Below are 24,542 nucleotides of genomic sequence, written 5' to 3' on the forward strand. Positions count from 1 at the left end.
GGGCCTGCTGTGAACGCGCAACGCCGAGAATCAATACCTGCAGGCGTAGCATGGATGTTAAGCCGGTGTCAATCATAGCTATGGGTGGCGAGGACAATGTATGAGTTAGGGCCATACTATAGTAGCAGGGTCTGACCGATGAAGAGCCTGCTGCGCAATAGGCCGCAGGATGTGAAATGTCGTCTGAGAGCAGGAGGTATGACGAGGGTGGACTTTCAGCCTGGGTTCAAGAAAATATATTTTTCAAGAAAACTTCCTTAGCAGCAGTAATCAAAAAGAACGACGGGAAGCCCCTTAGATTCAGTAAGTTAAGAGCAGAAACTGAGCTATATCCTTGGATCTTAGGCGACATAAAAGTTAACATATCGGAGGCAGGTGTATATAATAAACCGAGACCTGCTAGATGTGGAAGGGACGCGTGAACACGTTGTCTATCTGCGATCCCAGGAACCCCACTAGAGTGGGCTACTGTAACATCGGAGGGGTGCAGTACATGTTACAGCTCAGGTACGAAGAGACAACATCAACGTAGTAGCATTCAACGAAGTAACTAAGCATGGGGAAGGAAGAAGGGAGAGAGTGCGAGAGGACGAGAGACGATCTAAATACATGAGGGATGCCTGCGGAAGCAGGCATCAACCATCAAACATGTGAACCGTCGCAGTACAAAGGTTCTTTATGCATCAACTGATTATGAATCAGCTGGCAGTGGGTCGCTCAAGAGCTGCTACGGAAACGCCGCGCCTCGGGAGCACTCCGGGAACACTCCGGGTACTCTGACTACTCCCGGATTACAGGAATTGCTCCGGCTACTCCAAGATTACCCCGGGATTGCTCCGGGATTGCTCATGGGGCCGCCGGGACTGACCAAGCATGGATACCAGGAGGCGAGAGCTCTCCGAAGTGATAGACTAACCGACATCTTCGTTAATGCACAAGTAGAAGATTATCTGTTGAATCAAGGCTGAATACAGAGTGGTATATTACGGGTCAGCATGGGAATGTCTAGAAAGCCCACGTGTCCTGGCTTTGTAATAACTAGACTTGCTTATATTGATGGATTTTTGAATATACCTGGGGCTTGCTCGTGTTAGACCACTGCTCATTAGCGGAAAGGGGACCAGTAGCCGTCGTCTAAAGCAAGGTAGCGAATGAACACATTGCTTCCGTGACCTGGAGAAAACAGTATTTAAATTATTGCTATTCAACTAGGTCATTTGAATGATAAATTTCTTCTTTCGCTTGAGATGACAGGCGAACCAAGCATGGCTATCAGTCAAAACACGCATATTTTTTAGATTCGCTTTCTATTTGTGCTCCAATACACTTGCAGGGAGCCCTTAGTCCGACCAGGGAATTTCCGTGAGAATTCCCGATAGATTGCCGACCAAGGGAGATTGTCTTCGACTCTGAGCTTTTACACAAGGGCGAATTCATCCGGAGACCATGGTAAACCTTTCCTTGTAGGAGGTTTATGGTGCATGGATGTATGCTTCGCAACTGAGTCTGGACGACTGGAATGAGAATGATTCTAGTGTGTGCGTATATCTTAAATTAGAACTATCTTTAGCTCCTTTTTTTATAGCCCTAGGAATACCTCACGGCGCTGTGGGCTTATATTAATAAATACTATAAATCCTTAGACCTGTAGTAGCGATTAGTTAAATGTTTTATTAAAAGGTAATAGAATCAAAGAAACCTTTTTAAGTGTAAAAAAGGTGACGGTAACACTGCCGCCTCGGGAAGCGATCGGCTCCCGGGGTCTAGCCTGAGTTAGTCTCCCCGCCGCCCTGAGCTGCTCCCTGAGCGACCCTGAGCGACCTTGAGCGCTCCCGGAGCGCTCCCAGAGCACACTGATCGCTCACCCCTGATGCTCCGACTGGCCGACGTCATTCTTCTTTCTTTGTCCCACATCCTCCGATGATAAGCGCTTTGCTGCCTCGGTCACTCCGAGGAGCTCGAGGGAAGACATGGCCTGATCTCCCATTGTATATCCTCCAGCGCTTGCTCACTTCAGCTTATTGCCTGACGGTCTTGGCCCGCCATTCTGAGGGAAAAATGAATTTTCCCTGAATTTGGTCTTCGTTGTGTCTTCTTTCTTCTACTATGCCAATGCGTACTTCACTTGATTGAATTCTAAAGACGAATTTTAGTTGTTATCTCTGCCCGGGCCGGTTACTGTTATAGTAGGTTCACGTGAGGAAGGGCGGTCAACACCGACCGCCCACGGACCAGTGACTATGAGCTAAGTCTCACCGCCCTAGTGTGACCGCCTGCCATATTCAACCTAGTAAGCTCGACTCAGAAGTCGCGTCACCCCACTGTCAACTCACCCACGATCACCTCCCTCAAGTTCACCACCAGCTCGACTCGCACGTTCATCTCCCTCACTTCGCCTCTCTCACCTTCACCTCTCTCAAGCTCACCGCCAGCTCCAGAGATGGCACAATGAACTCACCCACCTTCAGCTCCGTCAAGCTCTCCGCCAGCTGGACTCACACGCGAGTCACTGTCGGAGAAAGACAACGCAAACGCAGCATTCATCTCCTGCTCAAAGTTGCTCACGAGATCAGAATCCCAAGCATCGCTTCCCTTCACACCCTCACCCACCCACCTCCCTCAAGCTCGCCGCCGGCTTGAAGTCAGCAGAATGTCACTCCCAATGGTAGTAAGCCTTCCTATATCTTCTGTTCTTTCAACTACTGACACTCAATCTAGGAGCTGGATCAAAGGCTGAACAGCTATGTGCCACTTGAACCCTCAGGCGGTAAACCCTCGGACGACACAAAAGGCTTCCTCCGCCTCCTCTGGACAATGCTCCCACCTGGTGGGAAAGAGAATTTAGCGAAGGATATTTTGAAGGGTAAAGATGGTGAGCCGCGGCCAGATGATGAGGCGCTGCGGCAACTTGTCCAAAGCATCAGATCGGGATTGTTAATTCCGATGAAAGCGCAAGGGGGTAAAACGCCAACGGAAGTCACCCCATCTCCACGTTCCGGCGTTGAAGATTCAGTTGAAGATATCAAGGGAAAGAGCATCGAGCCCATCAGCAGGAATCCTCACTCAAAATTGCGGAAAAACTGCCTTGAGCGTGATGGATACAAATGCATGGCGACCCATCAGTACAGCATCGATCACCCGCACCCTAAATCTGCAAGAACGACGTACCTCGAAGCGGCACATATAATCCCCTATACACTGGGAATTTTTCAGCCTCTTGACGGGAAGGATGTGGACCGACATGCAAAAATCTGGATCAACCTTAGACGTTACTTCCCCGTTCTCAGAGCAATGTCTGAGGACCTCAAGCTGATCAACTGCGAGGAGAATATGCTGATGCTCGACTCACAGCTACATAAAGGATTCGGACAGTTCAAGCTAATCTTTGAAGCAACTGGAGTCCCCAACCAATACCGGATTAAAACATTCACGGGTATGCCGACAGGACCCATCCAGAACTTGCCAAAAAAACGACTTGTGCTATTCAGAGTACACCAGGGACATTGGAAGCTTCCAGACCCTCAATTCCTCCAAGTCCATGCATGCATCGGTACTTTTCTGCATATGAGCGGACAAGGCGAGTCAATGGATAAAGTCATCAACCACTTCAGAGAGTGTGGTGGGCTCGCCCCAAGTGGAAGCACGAACATCGAAGAAACCCTTGCAGTTAGCAGTCTCTCGCTCTTACCTGCTAACGTCGAGGAATCGCCCGAATCCCCAAAGCCAAAAATGAAGCAACGTCCAGCGCAAGAACAGTCACAGGCGAAATCTCTTGACTATGAGAATAAGAGACTCTAAGCCAATATTCCGGGGTGATGTCCTTGCCGCATACCGCAGATTCGGGGGCGGGGTCGTGTGTGTCGTTTGCTGCGGCTTGGGTGGAGGTTATAACTTTTCGCTTCAGCACGGATAACCCGATGGAGCACCTTTTTAACATCAACAAGATTTTAGATTGACTATTTCCTGCAGGTGAGTACTCGTTCAGAACGCAGGTCACTCGGACCTGTATCGAGCTCACTCGGGTCCGTCTCCCAACTTTTCCGAAGCTCACTTAGACCCGTTAAAAAATAAAAATAAAAATAAAAATAAAAATAAAAATAAAAATAAAAATAAAAATTCACGCACTCGTTTGATGGGCTTTATGCTATTTTAGCCGTGATGCTTGAATGACTAATATCTTCGTAAAATGAACGCTTAAACTGGCGTCGAATGTAGCCGCTTTCGGCGTTCATTTTACCGTCACTTAGCATTGGGGTGTATTCACGATTAAGTGGGTAGAACACTTCGTCTAGAGATCTAAATTTTGCTTACTCGACTATTCTAATTCGGCTTTATTATTCTCGGGTACGGCCTTTAGCTTTCTAAGGAGCTCTTATAAACAGAGCTAAATCATATAAGTGATATAGGGTACTCAAAAGATTAAGGTCCTAGATTGAAGAAGGGACTAGACTGTCTCTTAGATACTAATAATTATAGTATTATACACGACGGCAAGCGGGGGCTGGATTCGGCTCCCATTGGCACCGTTTTTCTGCTGTGTCCGACCGCCTGCCCCTTCCGGTATGGCTCCCGCAGAGCCACCTCAATGTGGTTTATCAATGTGGTTTAGTGCCTCACTGGCCGCTTTTACCGCCCGGACTCTACGCCCTCTCCCTCTATAAAAGACAGCTCGCCCTCCCGCGACACAACAACGCACTTTCTCTCCTCTTTCCCTCTCTCAACCCCTTTCTTTTCCGGCCCCCACTAGGTCGGGCGCTATAGCCTGCAGCCTGATGCACTGCCCCTTTCATTTCACCGGAGATGCCGCTCTATCGGCCACCAGGCCGTCCCGGTCATGATGGGCAGCCAACCATGCGATCCTGTCTCGCGTCGAGCAGATGCCCTTAGATGGTGCGGATCACTTCGAATTTTGCCGTTTCAGACGATTTGGCCGGAACGAACCAACCTTACACAACTAACTTTACTCACAGATCTCCTTCACCCGCGTCTGAGCCGCTGCTTTCTGTCTATGAACCTCTATCAACTCCCGGATGCTCTTCGCACTGTCAGAGGATTGCACCTTGGGCCCCGTCGGCTATGCGCACCTCACTCCACCCGCCCCTGTCTGAGGTTGCATTGCATAGGCCTCGGTGTTCCAGGTCGGCGTTCGGCTCTTGGTTCTCGAGCGCCCTGGAGGCGACTGTCGTCACATGCAGATGGGTGACACCTCTTCTCCGGGCTCGAGTCGTTGACCCAAAGCTGATGAAAAAATGTAGAACTCACGAAGGGTGCGCCAAAGAATACGGCTCCCAGCCTCCCAAAGGTGACTGAACGGGCGGCCAACGCGCTGTACAATGCAGTGGTCGTTCTGTGGTGAACTGTATTCATGACCGCGGTCCACCCAAGCTTGGTAAGTAAGTTGAAGAGGGAAGAGAAGGAAGGAACATTCAAACTTGCTGGCGATGTTTATACCTATGCGCGAAGGGCGCTAGTCCCGTTCGCATGTGGCCAATCAGAGTCGCTACCGTCCCGCGGGTGTCCTGCCAAGTCGGTGGCCAATTTGACTCATGGGTCACATGATCAACAATACAACCTGATCGACATCCCCTTAGTATCACTACCAGGCTTTAAACTTTGAGGTGGTGCCATTAAATATTGTTCATTCTCACTTGCTTAGTCCACAATGTACCAGTCAGTGACGTAACAGAAGAGCCAGAAAGGACATGCCTATGTATTCTCTCTCGTAGCGGGGAGGAAGGATACGGGACAAGTATTCTGGCCAGTCAGGCATCGGTTTTAGTTGCTGGAGAGCCTTTATATATTCCCAATATTCTGGATACCAACCAGCATCTTCCCAGTCAAGGATGGCTGTAACACGGCCTCCTTCCACAAGAATATTCCGCGGAGCGAAATCAGCATGAGTAAAGACAATCTCATGGTTATCGGTAAGCGCGAATTTGGCGTAATGCCGTATCAGAGCTGGTGCTGACCGAACAAGATCCCCTAAGATAAACTCGTTGAACTGCAGCTCGGATTCGAATGGACCGCCTTCAATTGACGCCCGCCGTCCAATGAAAGCCTTGCCACGGTCAACAGCCCCGATGTAGTCACCTTTCAAGTCGCGAAGTTGAGAAAGGTAGGAATGAAGTTCGTCGGAAATAGAGAGCTTCTGGTCAAGGTCCAAAGTATTCCACGCTTCATCGAGTCGCTTGCCAGGCATGTAGTCCATTACAATCTCCAGGACTTTGCCGTCTTGCCAGCGAACATCATGAACTTTAGGTACTGGTATCGTCGTATTTGCTGCAATGAAATGGAGTGTCTGCGCTTCGTGGGAACGGAGGTTTGTGCCGGACTTCACGACGAGATTTTCGCTGACCCGGACAACCTTGCGACTGAACAACGAATGGAGCGTCGTTTCTTCTTGGACCTTCGTTGTATCCATGCTCAGAGGTTATTATCGTGTTGTCGTGTGCGTATCGCTGCGCAGTGGGCTGGTTTGTCCAATATGCAAGGCAAGAAAAAACAACGGGACAGGAGGAGCATTTAGCGAGGAAGGATCAAGACTGGACGCTGAGGTGCGGCAGTGGAAGAGTTGACTGCGTGCAAGGCGGTGTGCACGTGTAACTAAGTCCCTACTTCCCTCTCTTCTGCCTATGGAGGGTTTTTTGGGGAGTTGTGGTCAGCCATCGAATCGATGAGGGAGCCCGGAGGGATTCGAGTGCTGGGTGGGCCACAAGATTAGTCACCCACGTTGCCCATCCAAGTTGCAGTGGCAGCCCTCATGACATTACGGTGTAGGAGACTGTTCATATGACCGATCAGCTGATCATCCAGAAGACTGTTCAGTGTTTGAGCGACTGTTTTGATGGCTGTCTGTTCCCATTTGCCAATCCGTTTCCAATAGGCACTCTTCGACCGCAGCCAGATTTCGCGATCCCGTGACGCACCAGGAGCAACCCTTGGGAACGAGTTGAAGTGATCAGCTAGTGGCTTCGTATTGTTGTTGATTATAGTACTTGCTACTTTTTCAAAGCATCCTCGATCGTGCATGTCATGCTTTATGTTCCCATTGTATTGAGGATCTACTACTACATTTATTCCTGCCATACAATTAGAGGAGTGGGACACCTAGTCACCCGAATAAAACGCTGTTCAGGCTATGAGAGCCTCGAGTACTCTTCAGCTAAAACCAATCGTTGGTAAGTTGTTGTTGATTATCGCCAAGCAACATAATTTAGTGCTTATATACTCCCACCCTAACCCGACCCACTTTGTGCTAGCACCGATCGGGAATTTCTAGGAAGGTATAAGCTGCACGAGGTCATGACTCGAGCACACATGGTGAATACTCGATTATTCGATCTATAAAATCCCCTAAGTGATGGAGCACAGGCGGAAAAGCAACGAGACTTCGCTGGTTGGTGCATTAAAGCCAAGGTTGCCAGCCCCCGACTTTGGAGGATCGCCGATGAACAGCGGGTCCAAACCCTGTTCCTGAGATACCGACGGAACCCCTCCACGCTGACCTGGTATACCACAGCAGTACCTCTGGTCTCGGGTTACCCTCGAAAATCCTGATCGGACACATTTCCCCCTCCGTGCGGGGAAAGAGCCACTTGGTTGCATCGCGCCCGCCTCGACGGCCAACTAGCCGAGTTGGGCACGCGGAATGTGAAGTCGCACGACGATCGCAGCCCTGCAGGAGAGCTTCGCACATCACACGCATCGCCATCGCTTAGGCGAATCTCCCCGACCCCGACAGCTTATGCCAAGCTTGGATAATGATCTGCCTGCAATAAGTGATCCGAAGGCCCGGGGAAAGTCATCCGTCCCTCCTTCCAAGAGTGTTCTTGTCCACCGCACTTCGGACGATATTTCGTTGCGTCGACTGGGCTTTAAGAACTCGCGTGCATTCCCCGTTCGACTCCCGCATTTTTCTGCGCTCCATGCAGCGGGCGTGACCTGATGTCATAGTTCGTGTTGCTTTCCTCAACCGTCTAGCGATACCGCGCCGCCATTTCGATATTTCCCGCCATGGCTAATCTGCGTCTGGGGACGGCTTTTGCAGGGTTCACCCTCGCCCTGTTGGTGTTTGTGCAGTTGCTGGCGTTGGCTCGGTATAATGACAAAGTGCCGGTGGGCAGTTTCAATCGAAATTTCAACCAGTGGAGGAGTAGAGCTAGCGCTGCGACGGATGACGGATTATTCCTGGTGGGCGCGGGCAAAGCAGACGTGACAGGGTAAGTGTCTGTCGGTGGACTACCCCTGAGCAGGAGACATAGCTGACATGCGATCCAGCCCAGTTGTTGAAGTTGACTTCAACGGCTACGCCAGCTTGGACCAGCTGGGTACGGGTCTGCGACAGAGAATCTACTCTCGGGCGTTCATCTTTGCCGACCCCAATAATCCCAAGGAAACTTTTATATACTTGGTCCTCGACACGTTGGCCGGTGACACTGCTGTGCGACACGGGGTTTTGCAAGGACTTGCAGCTCTTGGCGGCGACTATGAACGATACGGCGAACACAATGTTGCACTAACCGGGACGCACTCCCACTCCGGCCCAGGAGCCTGGATGAACTACCTCCTGCCCCAGATCCCGACCAAGGGTTTCGATAAGCAGAGTTACCAGGCTATTGTCGATGGGACGGTCCTTTCCATCAAGCGTGCGCACGAAAACCTCGCCTTGGGCCGGCTATCCTTTGGCTCGATCGAGCTCGAGGATGCCAACGTCAACCGCAGCCCATACTCGTACGACCATAACCCTGAGGAAGAAAAGGCAAAGTACTCGGCCAAGGTGGACAAGGCGTTGACTCTCCTCCGATTTGACCGCGAGTCGGACAATAAGACTGCGGCCGTCTTGACCTGGTTCCCCGTGCATGGCACATCCTTGTACAACAATAACACCTTGGTCACTGGTGACAACAAAGGAGTCGCAGCCTACATCTTCGAGCGCAGCGTCGAAAATGACTCCCGTTTCACCAACGACGCGGTCATTGGATTTTCTCAGGCCAATGTTGGAGATACCAGTCCGAACATCCTCGGCGCCTGGTGTGAGGACGGCTCTGGGCAGGAATGCACATACTCAGACAGTACTTGTGGCGGCACGAACGAGGCATGCCACGGCCGGGGACCCTATTTCCGCGAGAAAGACAACGGCGCAAAGAGTTGCTTCGAGATCGGAAAGCGCCAGTATTTGGCGGCCAAGAAGCTCTACGAGCAATTGGATTCCAACCCAACGATCATCACAGGTAGTTCCGACGTCAAGTCTTTCCATGTGTACCATGACATGAATGGGTACGAGTTTGTTTCGCCTTTCAATGGAAGTACCCTAAAGACATGCCCTGCAGCACTCGGATACTCCTTCGCTGCCGGTACGACTGATGGACCCGGTGCATTTGATTTCACCCAGAATGCCACTGGACCTGCAACACAGAACCCACTATGGAAAGTTGCCCGCGCATTCATTCACGAACCAAATGAGGAGCGGCGGGAATGCCAGGGTGCCAAAGAAATTCTGCTAGACGTCGGAACCCTCACCCTACCCTACGCCTGGGCCCCAGATATCGTCGACATCCAAGTCCTCCGAGTCGGACAACTCTTCATCATCATCTCAACGAGCGAAGCCACAACAATGTCCGGCCGAAGATGGAAAGAAACCATTGCAAAGGGCGCTAAAGACACCCTCTCCATCGATAACCCACTCATCGTCCTCGGCGGTCCATCAAATAGCTACGCGCACTACGTGACGACTGAAGAGGAATATAACGTGCAGCGGTACGAGGGCGCATCCACACTATTCGGACCCAACGAGCTAGCAGCATACATAAATCTAACCCTCACCTACCTCCCATACCTCGGTAGCGCAGCAAGCATCTCCAGCCTCCCCGACATCCCCACAGGCCCCAGTCCACCCCTCAACACAAACAACTCCCTCAGCTTCATCACGGGCGTCATCTACGACGAGCATCCAATCGGCAAATCTTTCGGCGAAGTCTCCTCAAACCCAAACAACAAAACCTACAGCCCCGGCGACACAGTCACAACAACCTTCGTCGGCGCGAACCCGCGAAACAACCTCCGACAAGAATCGACCTATGCGGCCGTCGAACGAAAGACGGACTCGGGCGATTGGGAAGTTGTGCGGAACGACTGGGATTGGAATTTGGTTTTCTCGTGGGAGCGCACGAATTTGGTGCTGGGGCATAGCGAGGTGACGATCTCGTGGGAAATCGAGGATGAGTTTTATGGCGTCGATGATCCGAGTCCGGTGCAGAGTGGGACGTATCGCATGCGATATTATGGGGACTCGAAAAATGCGCTTGGGCATATCTCGTCGTTTGAGGGGGTTGGGGGGTCTTTCACTGTCTCTGCTTGAGTGTTAGCTTTGCTCTGAGTTTTGGAGTTGCGACCTTACCTCCAGTGCAGGGAGATCGTATTTGAAGGCTTTATGAAGAAAAGGACTCGAGATTTGTTAGCTTATATATGTTGGATGATATATTGGATATCCAATTTCATTAAGTCGAGTAAAGACTGCACGTCTCAATCAACTTCTGTAGATCAAAAGAAAGAAGCTCCGAGAAGGAGATACGTAGCAAGGAGAGAGGGCGCGTTGCGCTGCGTTGCCCGGAACCTGCCACGTTCCATTCAGTCCCTCCGATCTTTCCCAATGGAAGCGACAGTGAATGACAACGGAAAGTTCCAGACCTTGGCATATTATCCTGATGGCAAGCAAGTTTTTCTCCTGATTGCCGAACACTTGCGCCTGCTTCGAGTGATTATAAGGGCCGAGTGTGGGATACTACCGTGATTGACGATACCCAGTCTGCCGAATCTACTGTCCCGGAAGACGGAATTGAGTTGGAGTATATGGAAGTTTCACCAGACGGCAAGGCCGTTGCGTAGGCGCAAATGATTACCTGCAGCTACGATAAGCCACAACCGGCGTCTGCACGCGGACCCTTCAGCTCGACGATGATGTCCAGGCCATCACCTTTTCACCTGACAGTAAGACTTTGGCCACAGCCACAGACGTCTGTGTCCACATCTGGGATATTACTGCTTCTAGCGAAAGCCGTTACAGAATTGAATGGCCTAAGGTGTCTAAGACGATCGAGCCTTCTCATACGATAGCAAGCTCCTCGCTGCTTGATTTTTGGGGAGAAGGTCAACACTATGCTACAAAATTGCTAGATGTCGCCACCGGAAAGTGGGCACATTCATTGGATGATTCAGAACAAGGTCCACTCGCGTTCTCGCATGATGGCAAATCTCTTGCTAACCGCTCAATGACCTGGGAAATTGCGACTGGAGCTAAGAGAGAGTGTTCAAGTCCGGGTATCCCGACAATCTTCGGTTTTCAAAAGACGGTGATTACCTCATGACAGAAGAAGGGTCTCGAGACATCCACATGGGTGAAGTTGTTCCTAATAGCAGTGTTCTACAGAGATAGCCAACAGGCCTATTGCACGTTGAAGGGGAATGGATCATGAAAGATGGACAGAAGATGCTTTGGCTTCCTTCTGAATATAAGCTTCGGTACTGGCGTGCCTCTAACCAAAGTCTGGTTTTTGTGAGTGGTGTAGGTGGTCCAATCTTTACTTCGTTTGAGTTTGTTTAGATTTGGCAATTTCTTCCTGTCATTGCTTTCTGATTTTCTGGTTTATGTTTTAAAAGATTTCGCTGATCTTATTTCCAATGAATCATGTTCTGTTCTATTCAACATGGATGAATATAAATGTGATATCTCGCCTTTGCAATCAGTGAATCGTTCAGCCTGTCTATATCAATCGTGCAGGGTCGTATGTCTTCAGTGACCACATAACAAAGGAGATCGATGTAGCCGCTTTTTCACCTTCTCGATCTATCACAATACACTGATGCCTCCGAGATCAAAATAGGAATGACGGATCCCGTGGATTCTTACATAGCGAAACTCCAACAATATAATCAATAGCGAAGGGTGGGACGCTACCTGTGCCGTTGTCGGCGTGAATTCGGGCAATGTCGTCATTCACTTTGTTCTTTATTGGAGGGTTTGTCGGGTAGGCTGCTTTTTACTGAGGCGAACGATTGAAACAGGAAGATTGTTTTCAGACAGCAGATGTGCCGTGGCGGTATCGTAGCAAGTTGAGTCATCAAACAAGGAACACGCTCGTTCGATACCTGTGCTTTGCCAAGAGTCTCAGTTGAGGTTGGTCGATGTCCGTCCGCAAGCCTTTGTCTTTGAGAACCTCCGGAGTAACCTCGTATATGTCCTCTGAAGCATACCAAGCCCGCTTTCAATGTGTATTCTTGTCCGAGATAACGACGAGTACTCGAAAAGGCTCCTGTTCTGCCATGGAGATGTCTTTCTCTTGTTAGTTACACCATTTAGTATCAAGCACAGTTAGAAGGTTAAAATGAATTCTGTGCTGCTGACGGTCGCCTTGGGATAATACCTCCTATAGTTCAAGGACCATGGTAGACAGTGAACCCGGAATTATTGGATAATCCGTACTACGGATCTACAGGAATATGGTTAGTTACCTACTCTGAAGCGGTGGATATTTCTGCCTTAGGCATCAACTTGTTCCTCCTGTAACTAGTTAACTTTAAGATTGGGATTCTGCACATCACTCCTCAGGCTCGCACCAGCTATACTTATTTCGGAGCCTGGCATTCAAGTAATTAGCCTATTTCACCCTTGGTTACCATGATTAGTAGCTCACAGCAGAAAGGAGCTGATTGGACCAGATGTGCCCTTGATTGTTTGAATAAAGACGGTGGATCGTCCGGGGGACCAATCACACGCCGCAGTGCCGCCTTCTGCAGCAAGCCGGGCGCCAACTGCTACAAAGCTCTCCGTCGCGCCGCATCATCGATCTATTTCCAGTACCTCTCGTCTCGCAAAGCGCCCGGACGGGGCTACTATTTCAATTTTAGATCTTTGGTCTGGTCCATATCTCAAACAATGGCAGGTTCTAGGCCGGTGTGTCCACCAGGCGGCAATGATCCGTCCTTCATAAGGCATGCCCAACGCGTCAAGTTTGACGGCCCTTTCTTTGGCTAATTTTTCTGTTTCTCTGTCATTTCCTCTTTCGTGTCTCAGATTGCTTCGCTCTTTTCTGATTCGAGCCTGTCATCCGGTTAGGCTGTGATTCACCATCGGCGCAACTCATTCATTTCATTCATTGTTCCCCCAGGAGGCAGCCATGCACTACCATTAATGAAGTTACTATTCACTACCCCAATCAGCCATGTTATCCTTTGCCTAAGTTTTTGTTTCTTTCTTCTACTGAATTAATTTTCCATGCTTTCTTGACCGCTCGAAACATTCGTTTCTCTGCTGGTCTTCCCGAACCACTGGAAGTTTTCCACGCCGCATTCGTTCTCTTCCTTCTTTTGAAAGGCTCCCTGAGCCAAGACAGGATCGTCAAGATGTTGCTCACTCTCTTTACTGTCCTTTCCATGCTGGCATGGTCATGCTCGGCTGGGCCGATCTCGCGCTCTTTCGCTTCAAACATGAGTCTTGGTCTGGGTGCACGGAATGAGTCCTCGGGAACTTCGTCGAACCTAGAGAAGCCAGATATTTTCGAACGTGATATTACCATCACTCCTTTGCCCTCTCCGACCGATTTCTGGTGGACCACTTCTACTTCCGAAGACTCGTCAACCTCGACCACTTCTGAATCAGATGTTGTATCGTCAACCTCGTCAGCGGCTACTTCAACTACATCATCGGGTTCGTTAAGCTCTTCGACCACCCCATCGACCCCTTCGATTACTACATCAAGTACGCTTTTGACCACACCAATTGTCGCTTCAAGCACTCCGTCGTCAACTCCGGCCTCCTCAGAAAGTGGTATACCTTCTACCAACTCAAGTAGTATGAAGGTGACATCTTCAGGCGCGAGCAGTTCCCCGACATCTACTTTTCCAGAGATTGTCTACCCGACATCAAGTACGGAGAGCCCTTCGAGTAGTGCTTCTCAGACCCCAACGGAGTCGGCCGCTAGCATGTCAAGTTTTATGACAACGCCAACTCTGTCGACTTCGGCAACAACAATCTCTTCTACCAGCACTCACCGTTCGAGTGTTGCCTACACATCATTCCCTTTCTTTCCTGAATCTGGATCTTCGACATCTCAGGCCTCTGTCCCAGTCTCATCTTCATTCTCTTCGGTGACTCTGTCTTCGACTTCGCCTGTTTCTACTCTGCCTACATCTGGTTTGACTTCAACTTCACCTGCCTACGCATCATCCTCGAAGCTATCATCTCAGGCTTCGCCACTTTCTACTTCGTCGTTTCCTTCATCGGTTCCCGTTATTCCGACTTCTTCCGCCCATCGCTCGTCATCAGCTCAACCTTTGACTTCTATTACGACCCCGGCCTTTGTTTCTACATTGTCATCTCTGACAACACCATCGACGGCTGTGTCTTCTACTGAGTCCTTGCCTTCGATCTCTGCAAGTGAGTCGAGCACCCAGAAACAGGCACCCCATATCTCAATCGCCCCAGTTTATCTTACCATCTACGATCACTCATCGACAGACCGGGGCGTCGGCTCAATTCAGCCTCTTACCCCGGAAACGACACCAGTCTTGATGGCGTCGAGCTCAGTGCAGATAGAAGGCACTCAATCCAGCGAGCTAGCGGCATCCACACCACCCAAGGAGTCAACATTCGCAACTCCTAACATCACAGCCACACCCTCAACTGCGCCAATTACCTCGAGCAGCGAACCTGCGCAGACAGCCTCCAGCCCGGATATAGGCATCATCGCACCTCTCACGTCCACCGCGACCACGACCGCGACTACGACCCAGTCTGCTGATGCAGGAGCAACGTCAATTTCTACTCCTGCCAGTGGCACTGGCAAATATATGCTCACCATTACCGCGACGGAAGTCTTGAAGGTCACACCGGGTGGCACAGAGCCATTCTTTACAACGACCTACTGGCCCGCGTCGTACACATGGGGTGGCTCGGACGACAGTACCAAGACAGAAATCACAACCACGACGGTGATCACGACTACAGTCAAGGGCAAGACTTCCGAAACTACGATGACTCCCGGTACCAGTAGCTCCACAAGCACCAACACAAGCGCAGCTGCTAGCTCAGAAGATGGAGATACAGTTATTGTCCAGGCTACCCGGACATCAGATTACACGGTCACTGTCGGTAGTACAGCAACCGTCACTCGAACGCCGGCATCAGAGGGAGACATAGTCACCGTACTAGCTACACACACAACAGAAGATACTGTCACCGTCACCGGCACCACAATGACCGCAACTCGATCTCAAACCTCAACTTCGTCTCCGGCTCCAACATCAACCCCGACTCCCACGCCCTCGACAGAAGAGACGATCACAGTCAAATCTACCAAGACAGAAATGTATACTCTTGTCATCCCGGGCAACACAGTGACAGTCACTGTCGAAAATCCTTCGTCATCATCCTCCTTATCACAAGCCCCCAAAGAAGCAAGCATGACACCCGAGGCCTCAATCCAAACAGTCCAGCCATCCGACGCCTTAAGCCAAACCGTCAAGACATACACACCCCCCGCAACGGTAACCGTCACCGCCGACGCAGTCACAGTGACCGTCAATCCGGCGACTGAAACGACTCCCACCGTGACAATCACACCTACGATTACAGTCGAAAGATCGGTTGCTCCTCTTGCGACGCAGAAGGTTATCCAGACATCGTTGGGTTCTTCAACGGGCGAAGGTGGTATCTTGTCTGTTGTTCCGTTGCCGTCGCCGATTTTCGTGACTGTGACGGCTTCATGAGTGTGAGAATGCTAGGGTTTATTTCGCAGTATCGCATTCTGGATATTTTTTCTTGCTTCCTAGTGATACCAATGCCGGGTGGAGTTTCGAATGTTACGAGCTGAGGTTCGTGGACGGACTTGAAGTTATGATTATGGTTTCTTCTTTCTCTTTGATTGACTCATATTAGCTTGATTTATGTGAAGATTCCAAAAATACGATCAATGTTTTTTAAGAGACTGTAGTTAACTAGGTATGGTCCAGTGGTGACTTGTCTGCGGTGTTGATGAGATCTTGATCATATTCAAATACAAACGCTAGAATAGATGGTATTCCACAGGAGTCCCCGAGCAAGGAGTCGTCTCAATAGCAACAAGCCCAAGATTGTTGTAGGTTCACAGCTGATCACGAAGCCCGAAACCCATGACAGAATTACAACTCGGAAAGAACACCGCCGGCTTCAGCGAATTTCTGCTGGTACTCCTTCAAACTGGCCCACTGACTTAACTCCTCCTGATCCCGCTCATAGTCACTAAGATAACTCATTGCTCTCCCATTCGCGCGCGGGCTGACGCCCTCGCTAACGCCACCGGAGTCAGTGGGGGTGGCTGAGTAACCTTCGAGGCGGATGAGAGTGTCGATGAAGGCGTGGAGGTAGGATTCTGCTTCTGCAGCAGTGAGAATGGGCATGCCTGTTGGGGCGGTGGGTGTTTGATCGGCTGTTAATTGAATGGATTGGTTGTCGGGTGTCATAGTTGTTGGACCTTGTTGATTCCAGTTTGGTTTGGAGTTGTGCGGCATGTTGAGGAGGGTTGATGCTATTTGGCGGATTTTCCCAGTCTGGTTCAGGTTAGATCATGGCACAACGTGAGGTGAGATATATATGGAGATGTGGTAACTTACGATACTGGCGCCATTTGGCTCCATGTTCACTTCATTGACGGTTCGCAGAAGCACGAAAAGGTCTTTGATTACCAGCTTCCGCTCATCGGCCATCATACGGCCAATGTAGTCAGTTTGCGCTTGTGATGCTGCCTGTGTAAATGTATCCGACGGAGTGTCGGTGCTTCTATCAGGCGGCGGCTCCGGAAAGCTCTCGGTCGTGATGTGAGGAGTGGCAGGAGTAGGAACTTCTGCTCTGGCCGAATTGCCATACTTGGTGTACATATCAAATAGATTCCAGTACTTTTCAACCAGCCATGATCTGGTACAGAGCTGACTGGCATAAATGTTGGCCTTTTGAATCTCATACTGGATGGCACGTCGTTCTTGGTGAATGTGGTCGTCGGGGTAGTTAAACACTGATCCATCTGTACCAAACCCGGCCAGGCCAGCAGGAGAGGTTTGCTTTGGGTGGAACAGTGACAACTCCACCGGAACATTGAGGAGAGCAGACTTGACTGTCTGGAGACACTGCCATAAGGACGAGCGTTGATAAGTCCAATCAAAGATCTGGCCACTGCCAAAAGCGGTTTCCCAGGCCAAAAGCGAGTTGTATGAGTTGTAAATTCGCACGTTGGCATTGAACCCAGCCATTATCGAGACACGGCCAGCTGGTTGAGGGTTGATATGGGTTGAGAACAAAAACTCGTCATCAACTTCAAGTGGAAGAGGTGGATAGCGACTGGTGGGAGTTTCTGGGGGAACGTGAATCCTGATATCAGAAGACCCGAGTTGGAGTAGACTCTGGTATCCCACTAAGGAGACATAGAAGAGCCGGCGCCCAAGTTCTTGGGAGATAAGATCTACAGGTTTGTCGTCTGTAAGAAACTGAGCCGGCGGGTCTTGAGAAATAGCCGAGGTGGTCGACATTGGACTAGTGGCACTTAGTGCCGGCACCATCGAAGAAGCTGTTGGAGAACGACACAGGTCGTAAACCTGCAGCATCGTACGACATTCGGCCAAGTAGATACGGCACCGGCGCATGCTGTAGATGTAGCCCGCGCAGACTCCGAGGAAATAGCTGATGGCTGCATCATAGACTGTTGCATTTCGGTCAAGATATCCAGTACCTCGGGCTTGAATAGCAACATCATGGCATCGCTTGACCAGAGCGATTGAATTAGGAAATGCGAATCGTTCCGCCTCGGTGTTGAGACGTAGCTTCGGCCGACGGGGAAAAGAAGCGACCAAAAACCCAATCATGGATGCCAGGAGAGCCAAGAATGTACCATTTGAGGCATCTTCTCGCCGCTCGAAAGCCGCTCGAAAAGTTGGCTCATGTGGGATTGGGACCAAGGGATGGATGTAAGTGAAGAAATCGTCAAGGAGTAGTTGGACAGTGTTTAAGGAGCAGATTGCTTCTGCTGATGCAGGGAATGGAGTCTCAGGGTGCTGGAGTACAGGCGAGGGTTGAACTTGAGGCGGAGGCTGGTTTTGAGATTGAGGTTGATGCAGGGCCTGGGGTTGGAGCTGCGGAGTACTCGTCAGGGGATAGTCAGTGAGACTCCCAGGAGATGCATCGGGCTGAGTCTCCAGCTTCTGCTTTTTCAGAGCCTCTGCATGGCGGTTCGGAGGCCCACGGCGCCTGCTTGGTCGTTCATATGTACAAGGTATGTCCAAGCTGGCGCACGAACGACATGGCGGACCGCTCGTATCACACTGGAGAGGAATTCAGCATCTCACCCGAGCACGGCTCAACATCCGCAAGACAAGACCCACCTTCACTTTCCGGATGCTGCAGGCATCGCAGGCCTTGCGAAGTCTCGATTTCGTGTCCATTCGTGAGCAAGGGACTCTAGCAAATTTTCCATCCTTTGCCGTCTCAGGCCATTGTCATCGACGTAGATGGAGAGATTCTGTTGAGGCAAAAGTCCCGTACATTCACACGTTGCGGGGGGATCTTTGAGTGACCCACTTACTCGCAGGGGTTCTGTGGGATTTCGAGTCGGCACTTCTCAGATTCGCGCGCTCGAACAAACACCTCGATTTAGAGCGTTGTCCGACTGTTCTCCACGGCAGGCTCACAGGGTTCGGCCGGGGCAACAAATGGACCTCGGTCAGCTGCGCCTCAGCTTAATGGCGCGCCCGGGCTTCCGTGAGAATCGCAGAGACAAGGCTCTCAAGTCCGTCGAAAAAGGAATGCTACAGTCCACCTCGCAGCCCTCGACTTGTCCGACTTGCAGCAATTCAATTGCGGAGTGGAACAACGGAGAGTCGCAGTCGGCTCTTGCCTCGGGCCGGATCACGTGCAGCACGTAATCCGGAGGGAAGCCCTTTTTTTGAGGAGCTTCACTGGTTACAAAACTTGAGAACCCACTTTTTCTGCTACAGTTGAATTTAAGGGGTCTGTGCCATACTTTTTAAGATGCCGGAAAGGGTCTGCATTGACTAATCGCCGTATGTGCTCATTTTAAACGAAAGATTATGCCGTGAAATCATCATGATAATTATCGCCCAGTCGGCTGGGTCGCTGTGCTGCAAGTTGCCGCTTAGTCTCCAGATCTGCGGCCCACAACGCAGCACCAGCGGCCGTGGTCATCAGGAAGAGCATCGAGAAGGGTGGGATGAGCTGCAGGATGAGCGCAATCGTTCCAAATCTATCTTGGTCAGTATGTGGCTCCCTTCGAGTACCAAAGGTCATCTATAAAACGACGTACGTTGTGTATTGGAGCTGGCGTCGGCTCACGCTCTCCTTGCGCTGCTGCTTGGAGTAATCCAGCAGCTGGAAGTAGCGCCAGTGGTGGAAGGGCCCGCCCCGGTATCCAGTCAGCACCAGAAACATCGGCGTTCCAGCCACTGGGATAAAGTTCAGCGGGAGCAAAATGATGAACTCGAGGATTTGTCGCAGTGAGAACGGCGCATATACAGCGCTGACGGTCGGAGTACCAAGACGGCTAGCCGGGTCACCGGCCTCGGGGTAGATGACGCGCGAAGCTAGCACAAGTCCCTCCTGGCCTTCGTTCACCAGCACCGAGTCAAATATGTCCACCAGAGTCTCGTCAACGAAGAATGCCTCGAACAGTGCCGCGACAATAGCAGCTCCTTCACCAAGCACAAGGAATGCGCCATTGACCCAGGCACCAGCGCCCTGGAAGAGGGCCAAGAAAGCCACTTGAGGGAGATATGTGAAGAAGAACAGAAGGAAGTAGACGAAGCTCGAGAGCAAAACTATTGGGAGGAGGCGGGCCTTGAACAAGGGCCAAAGGAAGCGGTGCGTTGCGAAATAGTGGATGCCCTGGACAGCAATGAGCTTGGGACGGACCCCATATTATTGGATGGGAGTGTCACCTACCCTGAGAGGATACAACCAGGCGGACCTGCTATGGTCAAACAGCCGCGCCATGCTGCCGACGGGTTCGAGTGCAGAGAGTGGTGGCGGCGGAACCCTTGGAGATTCCAGCTTGAAGTTGTGGAGCTGCGGCCAACCCTTTCGGAAGAGGAGCTTGGCGGACGGACTCCGCTTATCGATAGCAGTCACGTGCGGGCCTCGTATATAAGCCCAGAGTTTTCGCGACGCGCGCTGCCATTTCTTTTCTTCTTCAAAACTGAAACATCCTCCTTATTCACTCAGGAAACCACATCTCACAATGGGTTCTTCGAGGGGAAATAGGAGGATAGACTGAATCTGCTGGCTTACCCCAAATTCTTCGTTGTGACGTGGAGAATTTGGAAATATTTTCAGCGGTACATTCCCATTTTCTCTCTTCCATTGGACGACTATCAATGGATTCAAACCCTAAGACACTACTTCCGACCTTGTATCTCCTTCATGATCTGCTCCAAGCTGCGTACAATGGCCGTTGGCTGTAAATCCGGCACTGCGGCATCCTGCCATCCTCGCCCGGCGCGATCAACCCAAATTGCACGCATGCCTACGCTTCGCGCTCCTATAATATCGAACGGATTCGCGCTGATGAGCCATATCTGGCCCATCTGTGTTGTCTCTTTTTCCATTTTTCGGGCAATGTGCCGGTAGCTTGTGGGCGAGGGCTTGTAGCGTCGAATCTCGTCGACAGTGACGAGGTCCTTGAATGTGCTTGCGTGCGGAGCAAGATCTTTCGAGCGCAGGACTGAGTTGGTGACCATGGATCTGGACCCATTGGAGAACACCACGGCCTGAATGCTTGCGTCCGCTGCCAGCCGATTCAAGGTTGGGCCCACGTCGGGGAATGTAGTGAGATGGTCGTAGGCTTCCATCAGACTGGTGATTTCGCTGTCGCTCAACTGCTCGCCGTGCTCGGCTAAAGCATGCAGCAAAGAGTTTCGCGTGACAAGTGAAAAATCCTCGTAGCGTTCTGCATGTTATTAGCAGCAGCGATCAACGCAATGTGCATGGAGCTGCTTACCCATGCTGTTGAGTCTCCATGTGTACTCCAGCTGGTACCGCCGCCATAGGGCGGAGACGGCTTGCGCCTTGGATCCGACATGGTTCTGCAGCTGTTGGGCGATGGACTCCGTAGACAAAAGCGTGCCGTACAGATCAAATGCTACGATAGTCTTGTCTGCCATGATAAGTTGTTTCTCAAGGGTGTGGTTTGGGAAGATGTTAAGTGCAAGTTCGAGATACGGATGATGTCAATCTGCCGTGCTGCGCGGGGCAAAAACCTCGTCCGTCCAAGCTTCAAACCCGACCACATTCCAAGCGCACCTGGGGCCGGTCTCCGGACACAATGAGAAGCTCGTATCCCCAATGACATCCGAAGTCAACTACACCGTCTTCCGAGAATGTCTCTCGAGTGCCATTGTCGCCCGATCTGAACAGAAGCCGAAATCCTCCAAGCGGCGGGTAAAGGCGAAGCGAAACGGACGCAAAGACGAGACCAGTACGGAGATGGTGATCACTCACGAACGAGCTGACCCGGAAGAGCTGGCAGAATTCATTGATGTACATGCAGCACCTGGAATTGAGAAATGTTCCAAACAAGACTTCCGAGAAGCTATAGCTTACGTCTTAGCTCACAGTTCATCGCCAGCGAAACCTTCACTACCTTCCCAGAGGACCTGAAAACTCTCTCTTACGCCGCAATCCAATACGACACCTCTCTCCAAGCTCTATATGTCCCAGAAGACCGAGACACGCCGTTAAACCGCAATATCCTTGACAAAATCTGCTCACCAGTCCCGGTCGAGGTAACAGATACACTCTCCGTATACGGTCTAATCCCCGATGGAAATGATCTACCCGAGTTCCTTTCCCCGGTGTTGAGCGAGTACATTGCGAGCGTTACGACCGGACCGCCGGCCTGGTCGAATACACGGACGGATGCATGCGAGATCTGCGAGCGCGACTGGATCCCATTGTCGTATCATCACCTGATTCCGCGGGGAGTGCATGCGAAGGTGGTGAAGAGGGGCTGGCATGATGAATGGGTATTGAATAGTGTTGCGTGGCTTTGTCGGGCTTGTCATAGCTTTGTACATCGCATGGCGACTAATGAGGAGCTCGCGAGGGAATGGTTCACTGTAGAGAGAATTATGGAGAGGGAAGATGTACAAGATTGGGCGAAGTGGGTTGGTAGAGTTAGATGGAAGGCGAAATAGCTCCAACCCCAATTGAATACATAAAGGCAATTAATGGGGGTTCAAATGTGATCTCCACCTGGTCAAATGTCCCCTGCACATTCGCAGGGTTCAGCCCATGTTAGCAAATCTTATATATGTATGATCGAATGTGAATACCAAATCGTGATGCAAATAATTATGTTACAATCGACACGAAGTCGTAACTATGTCTTTTTTTACATCCACGAATAACATATAGGTTGGTTCGAAAGCAGTTTCACCACTTGCACACAGATTCTCGAACGAACCCTCCTTCCAAACACGCTAATCTGTATTCCGCTTAGCCTTATTTCAAGTAATGGAATTGTATCGAAAGCCCGTATCGTGCGGCGTTCAGTTTAATATATTACGTGAAACCCGCTTACACTTCGTCCCGCTACTTCATTGCCGCTTGACAGGTTCCACAATCTTGCGACATATTCATCTTGGTAGAAACACTTTTCGAGTGATGAAGTCGATTTTCCTCACTCAATGCGCTCTAAGACAATCGACAATAAAATAATAATTCGGGGAAGTTCAAGCTCAAGGCAGAAATTAGTGTTTAAACACGGTATATGCGAGTATCTAGTTTATCTACGAACTGATATTCAGGTTGTCCGTTTCCCAAACAAGCAATGTTCGAGAATTAGATAGAATATGCGGATGATTCAAACCAAGCTTTTGTCTTTGCTTGGCCAAGCAGTTTCGTAGCAAGTCGATTGCTTGAGCATCGTGACCTAAGGATTTCCAGGTGAAAGCTAGATCGGTCATAGCCGACAGCGTGGAGGGATGATCCTCGCCGAGCTTCGTCTTGCTCGTCTTCATGACCTGCACAAAGAGCTGCTCTGCCTCCTCCCATCGGCCCTGGTTCCTATACGTCGACGCTAGGTTGGTCATACTCTTCAGCGTGGAGGGATGGCCCACGCCGAGCTTCGTCTTGCTCGTCTTCATGACCTGCACAAAGAGCTGCTCTGCCTCCTCCCATCGGCCCTGTCTTCTATACGTCGACGCTAGGTTGGCCATACTTGACAGCGTGTCAGGATGGTCCACGCCGAGCTTCGTCTTGCGAGTCTCCATGACTTGCACAAAGAGCTGCTCCGCCTCCTCCCATCGGCTCTGCATCCTATACATCGACGCTAGGTTGGCCATACTCTTCAGCATGTCAGGATGGTCCACGCCGAGCTTGGTCTTGCGAGTCTCCATGACCTGCACGTCGAGCTGCTCTGCCTCCTCCCATCGGCCCTGGCTCCTATACGTCGACGCTAGGTTAGCCATACTCTTCAGCGTGGAGGGATGGCCCACGCCGAGCTTCGTCTTGCTAGACTCCATGACCTGCAGCTCGAGCTGCTCCGCCTCCTTCCATCGGCCCTGGTTCCTATACGTCGACGCTAGGTTGGCCATACTCTTCAGCGTGTTAGGATGGCCCACGCCGAGTTTTATCTTGCTCGTCTCCATGGCCTGCACAAAGAGCTGCTCCGCCTCTTTCCATCGGCCCTGGCTCCTATACGTTGACGCTAGGTTGGCCATGCTCGTTAGCGTGTTAGGATGGTCCACGCCAAGTTTTATCTTGCTCGTCTCCATGGCCCGCACATTAAGCTGCTCCGCCTCCTCCCATCGACCCTGGTTCCAGTACGTCGATGCCAGTTCGTGCATAGTCGACAGCGTGGAGGGATGATCCTCGCCGAGCTTCGTCTTGCTCGTCTTCATGACCTGCACAAAGAGCTGCTCTGCCTCCTCCCATCGGCCCTGGCTCCTATACGTCGACGCTAGGTTAGCCATATTCTTCAGCGTGGAGGGATGGCCCACGCCGAGCTTCGTCTTGCTAGACTCCATGACCTGCAGCTCGAGCTGCTCCGCCTCCTTCCATCGGCCCTGGTTCCTATACGTCGACGCTAGGTTGGCCATACTCTTCAGCGTGTTAGGATGGCCCACGCCGAGTTTTATCTTGCTCGTCTCCATGGCCTGCACAAAGAGCTGCTCCGCCTCTTTCCATCGGCCCTGTCTCCTATACGTCGACGCTAGGTCGACCATACTCGTCAGCGTGTCAGGATGGTCCACGCCGAGCTTGGTCTTGCGAGTCTCCATGACCTGCACAAAGAGCTGCTCCGCCTCCTCCCATCGGCCCTGGCTCCTATACGTCGACGCTAGGTCGGCCATACTCGTCAGCGTGTCAAGATGGTCCACGCCGAACTTTGTCTTGCGAGTCTCCATGACCTGCACGTCAAGCTGCTCCGCCTCCTCCCATCGGCCCTCGAGCCAGTATGCTTCTGCTAACATTGCAGTACTCGCAAGGGCCTCTTTATCCTCGGCACCTAGTA

The 24,542-nt window shown here is 51.1% G+C and overlaps 8 protein-coding genes across 8 annotated transcripts; 3 read left to right on the forward strand and 5 right to left on the reverse strand.

Moving 5' to 3' along the window:
* Nucleotides 1-2,662: 2,662 nt before the first annotated feature.
* On the forward strand, nucleotides 2,663-3,798 carry N7532_010164 (HNH endonuclease signature motif containing protein; the record flags this gene model as incomplete). The annotated part of the gene is made up of 2 exons (XM_056622655.1): nucleotides 2,663-2,668; nucleotides 2,719-3,798. 2 exons carry the CDS (start codon nucleotides 2,663-2,665, stop codon nucleotides 3,796-3,798), a joined length of 1,086 nt encoding a protein of 361 aa, XP_056470071.1.
* A 1,873-nt stretch (nucleotides 3,799-5,671) lies between these two features.
* Nucleotides 5,672-6,421, reverse strand: N7532_010165 (aminoglycoside phosphotransferase family protein; the record flags this gene model as incomplete). Its single annotated transcript, XM_056622656.1, has 1 exon — nucleotides 5,672-6,421. The coding sequence occupies one exon, from the start codon at nucleotides 6,419-6,421 to the stop codon at nucleotides 5,672-5,674; it is 750 nt and encodes a 249-aa protein (XP_056470072.1).
* A 1,592-nt stretch (nucleotides 6,422-8,013) lies between these two features.
* Nucleotides 8,014-10,357, forward strand: N7532_010166 (neutral/alkaline ceramidase; the record flags this gene model as incomplete). Its single annotated transcript, XM_056622657.1, has 2 exons — nucleotides 8,014-8,219; nucleotides 8,278-10,357. The coding sequence occupies 2 exons, from the start codon at nucleotides 8,014-8,016 to the stop codon at nucleotides 10,355-10,357; spliced, it is 2,286 nt and encodes a 761-aa protein (XP_056470073.1).
* A 2,903-nt stretch (nucleotides 10,358-13,260) lies between these two features.
* On the reverse strand, nucleotides 13,261-13,979 carry N7532_010167 (uncharacterized protein; the record flags this gene model as incomplete). Its single annotated transcript, XM_056622658.1, has 3 exons — nucleotides 13,261-13,374; nucleotides 13,419-13,907; nucleotides 13,956-13,979. The coding sequence occupies 3 exons, from the start codon at nucleotides 13,977-13,979 to the stop codon at nucleotides 13,261-13,263; spliced, it is 627 nt and encodes a 208-aa protein (XP_056470074.1).
* Nucleotides 13,980-16,173: 2,194 nt separating this feature from the next.
* N7532_010168 (uncharacterized protein) lies at nucleotides 16,174-18,462 on the reverse strand (the record flags this gene model as incomplete). Its single annotated transcript, XM_056622659.1, has 3 exons — nucleotides 16,174-16,581; nucleotides 16,645-18,342; nucleotides 18,403-18,462. 3 exons carry the CDS (start codon nucleotides 18,460-18,462, stop codon nucleotides 16,174-16,176), a joined length of 2,166 nt encoding a protein of 721 aa, XP_056470075.1.
* Nucleotides 18,463-19,105: 643 nt separating this feature from the next.
* Nucleotides 19,106-21,192, reverse strand: N7532_010169 (uncharacterized protein; the record flags this gene model as incomplete). The annotated part of the gene is made up of 5 exons (XM_056622660.1): nucleotides 19,106-19,280; nucleotides 19,341-19,918; nucleotides 19,976-20,228; nucleotides 20,432-20,978; nucleotides 21,030-21,192. The coding sequence occupies 5 exons, from the start codon at nucleotides 21,190-21,192 to the stop codon at nucleotides 19,106-19,108; spliced, it is 1,716 nt and encodes a 571-aa protein (XP_056470076.1).
* Nucleotides 21,193-21,373: 181 nt separating this feature from the next.
* On the forward strand, nucleotides 21,374-22,224 carry N7532_010170 (HNH endonuclease; the record flags this gene model as incomplete). The annotated part of the gene is made up of 2 exons (XM_056622661.1): nucleotides 21,374-21,568; nucleotides 21,646-22,224. 2 exons carry the CDS (start codon nucleotides 21,374-21,376, stop codon nucleotides 22,222-22,224), a joined length of 774 nt encoding a protein of 257 aa, XP_056470077.1.
* Nucleotides 22,225-22,818: 594 nt separating this feature from the next.
* On the reverse strand, nucleotides 22,819-24,381 carry N7532_010171 (uncharacterized protein; the record flags this gene model as incomplete). The annotated part of the gene is made up of 1 exon (XM_056622662.1): nucleotides 22,819-24,381. One exon carries the CDS (start codon nucleotides 24,379-24,381, stop codon nucleotides 22,819-22,821), a length of 1,563 nt encoding a protein of 520 aa, XP_056470078.1.
* Nucleotides 24,382-24,542: the final 161 nt, after the last annotated feature.

The sequence above is a fragment of the Penicillium argentinense genome (genome assembly GCF_028826775.1).
Source record: "Penicillium argentinense strain IBT 30761 chromosome Unknown utg000010l_segment0_segment0, whole genome shotgun sequence".
NCBI lineage: Eukaryota > Fungi > Ascomycota > Eurotiomycetes > Eurotiales > Aspergillaceae > Penicillium > Penicillium argentinense.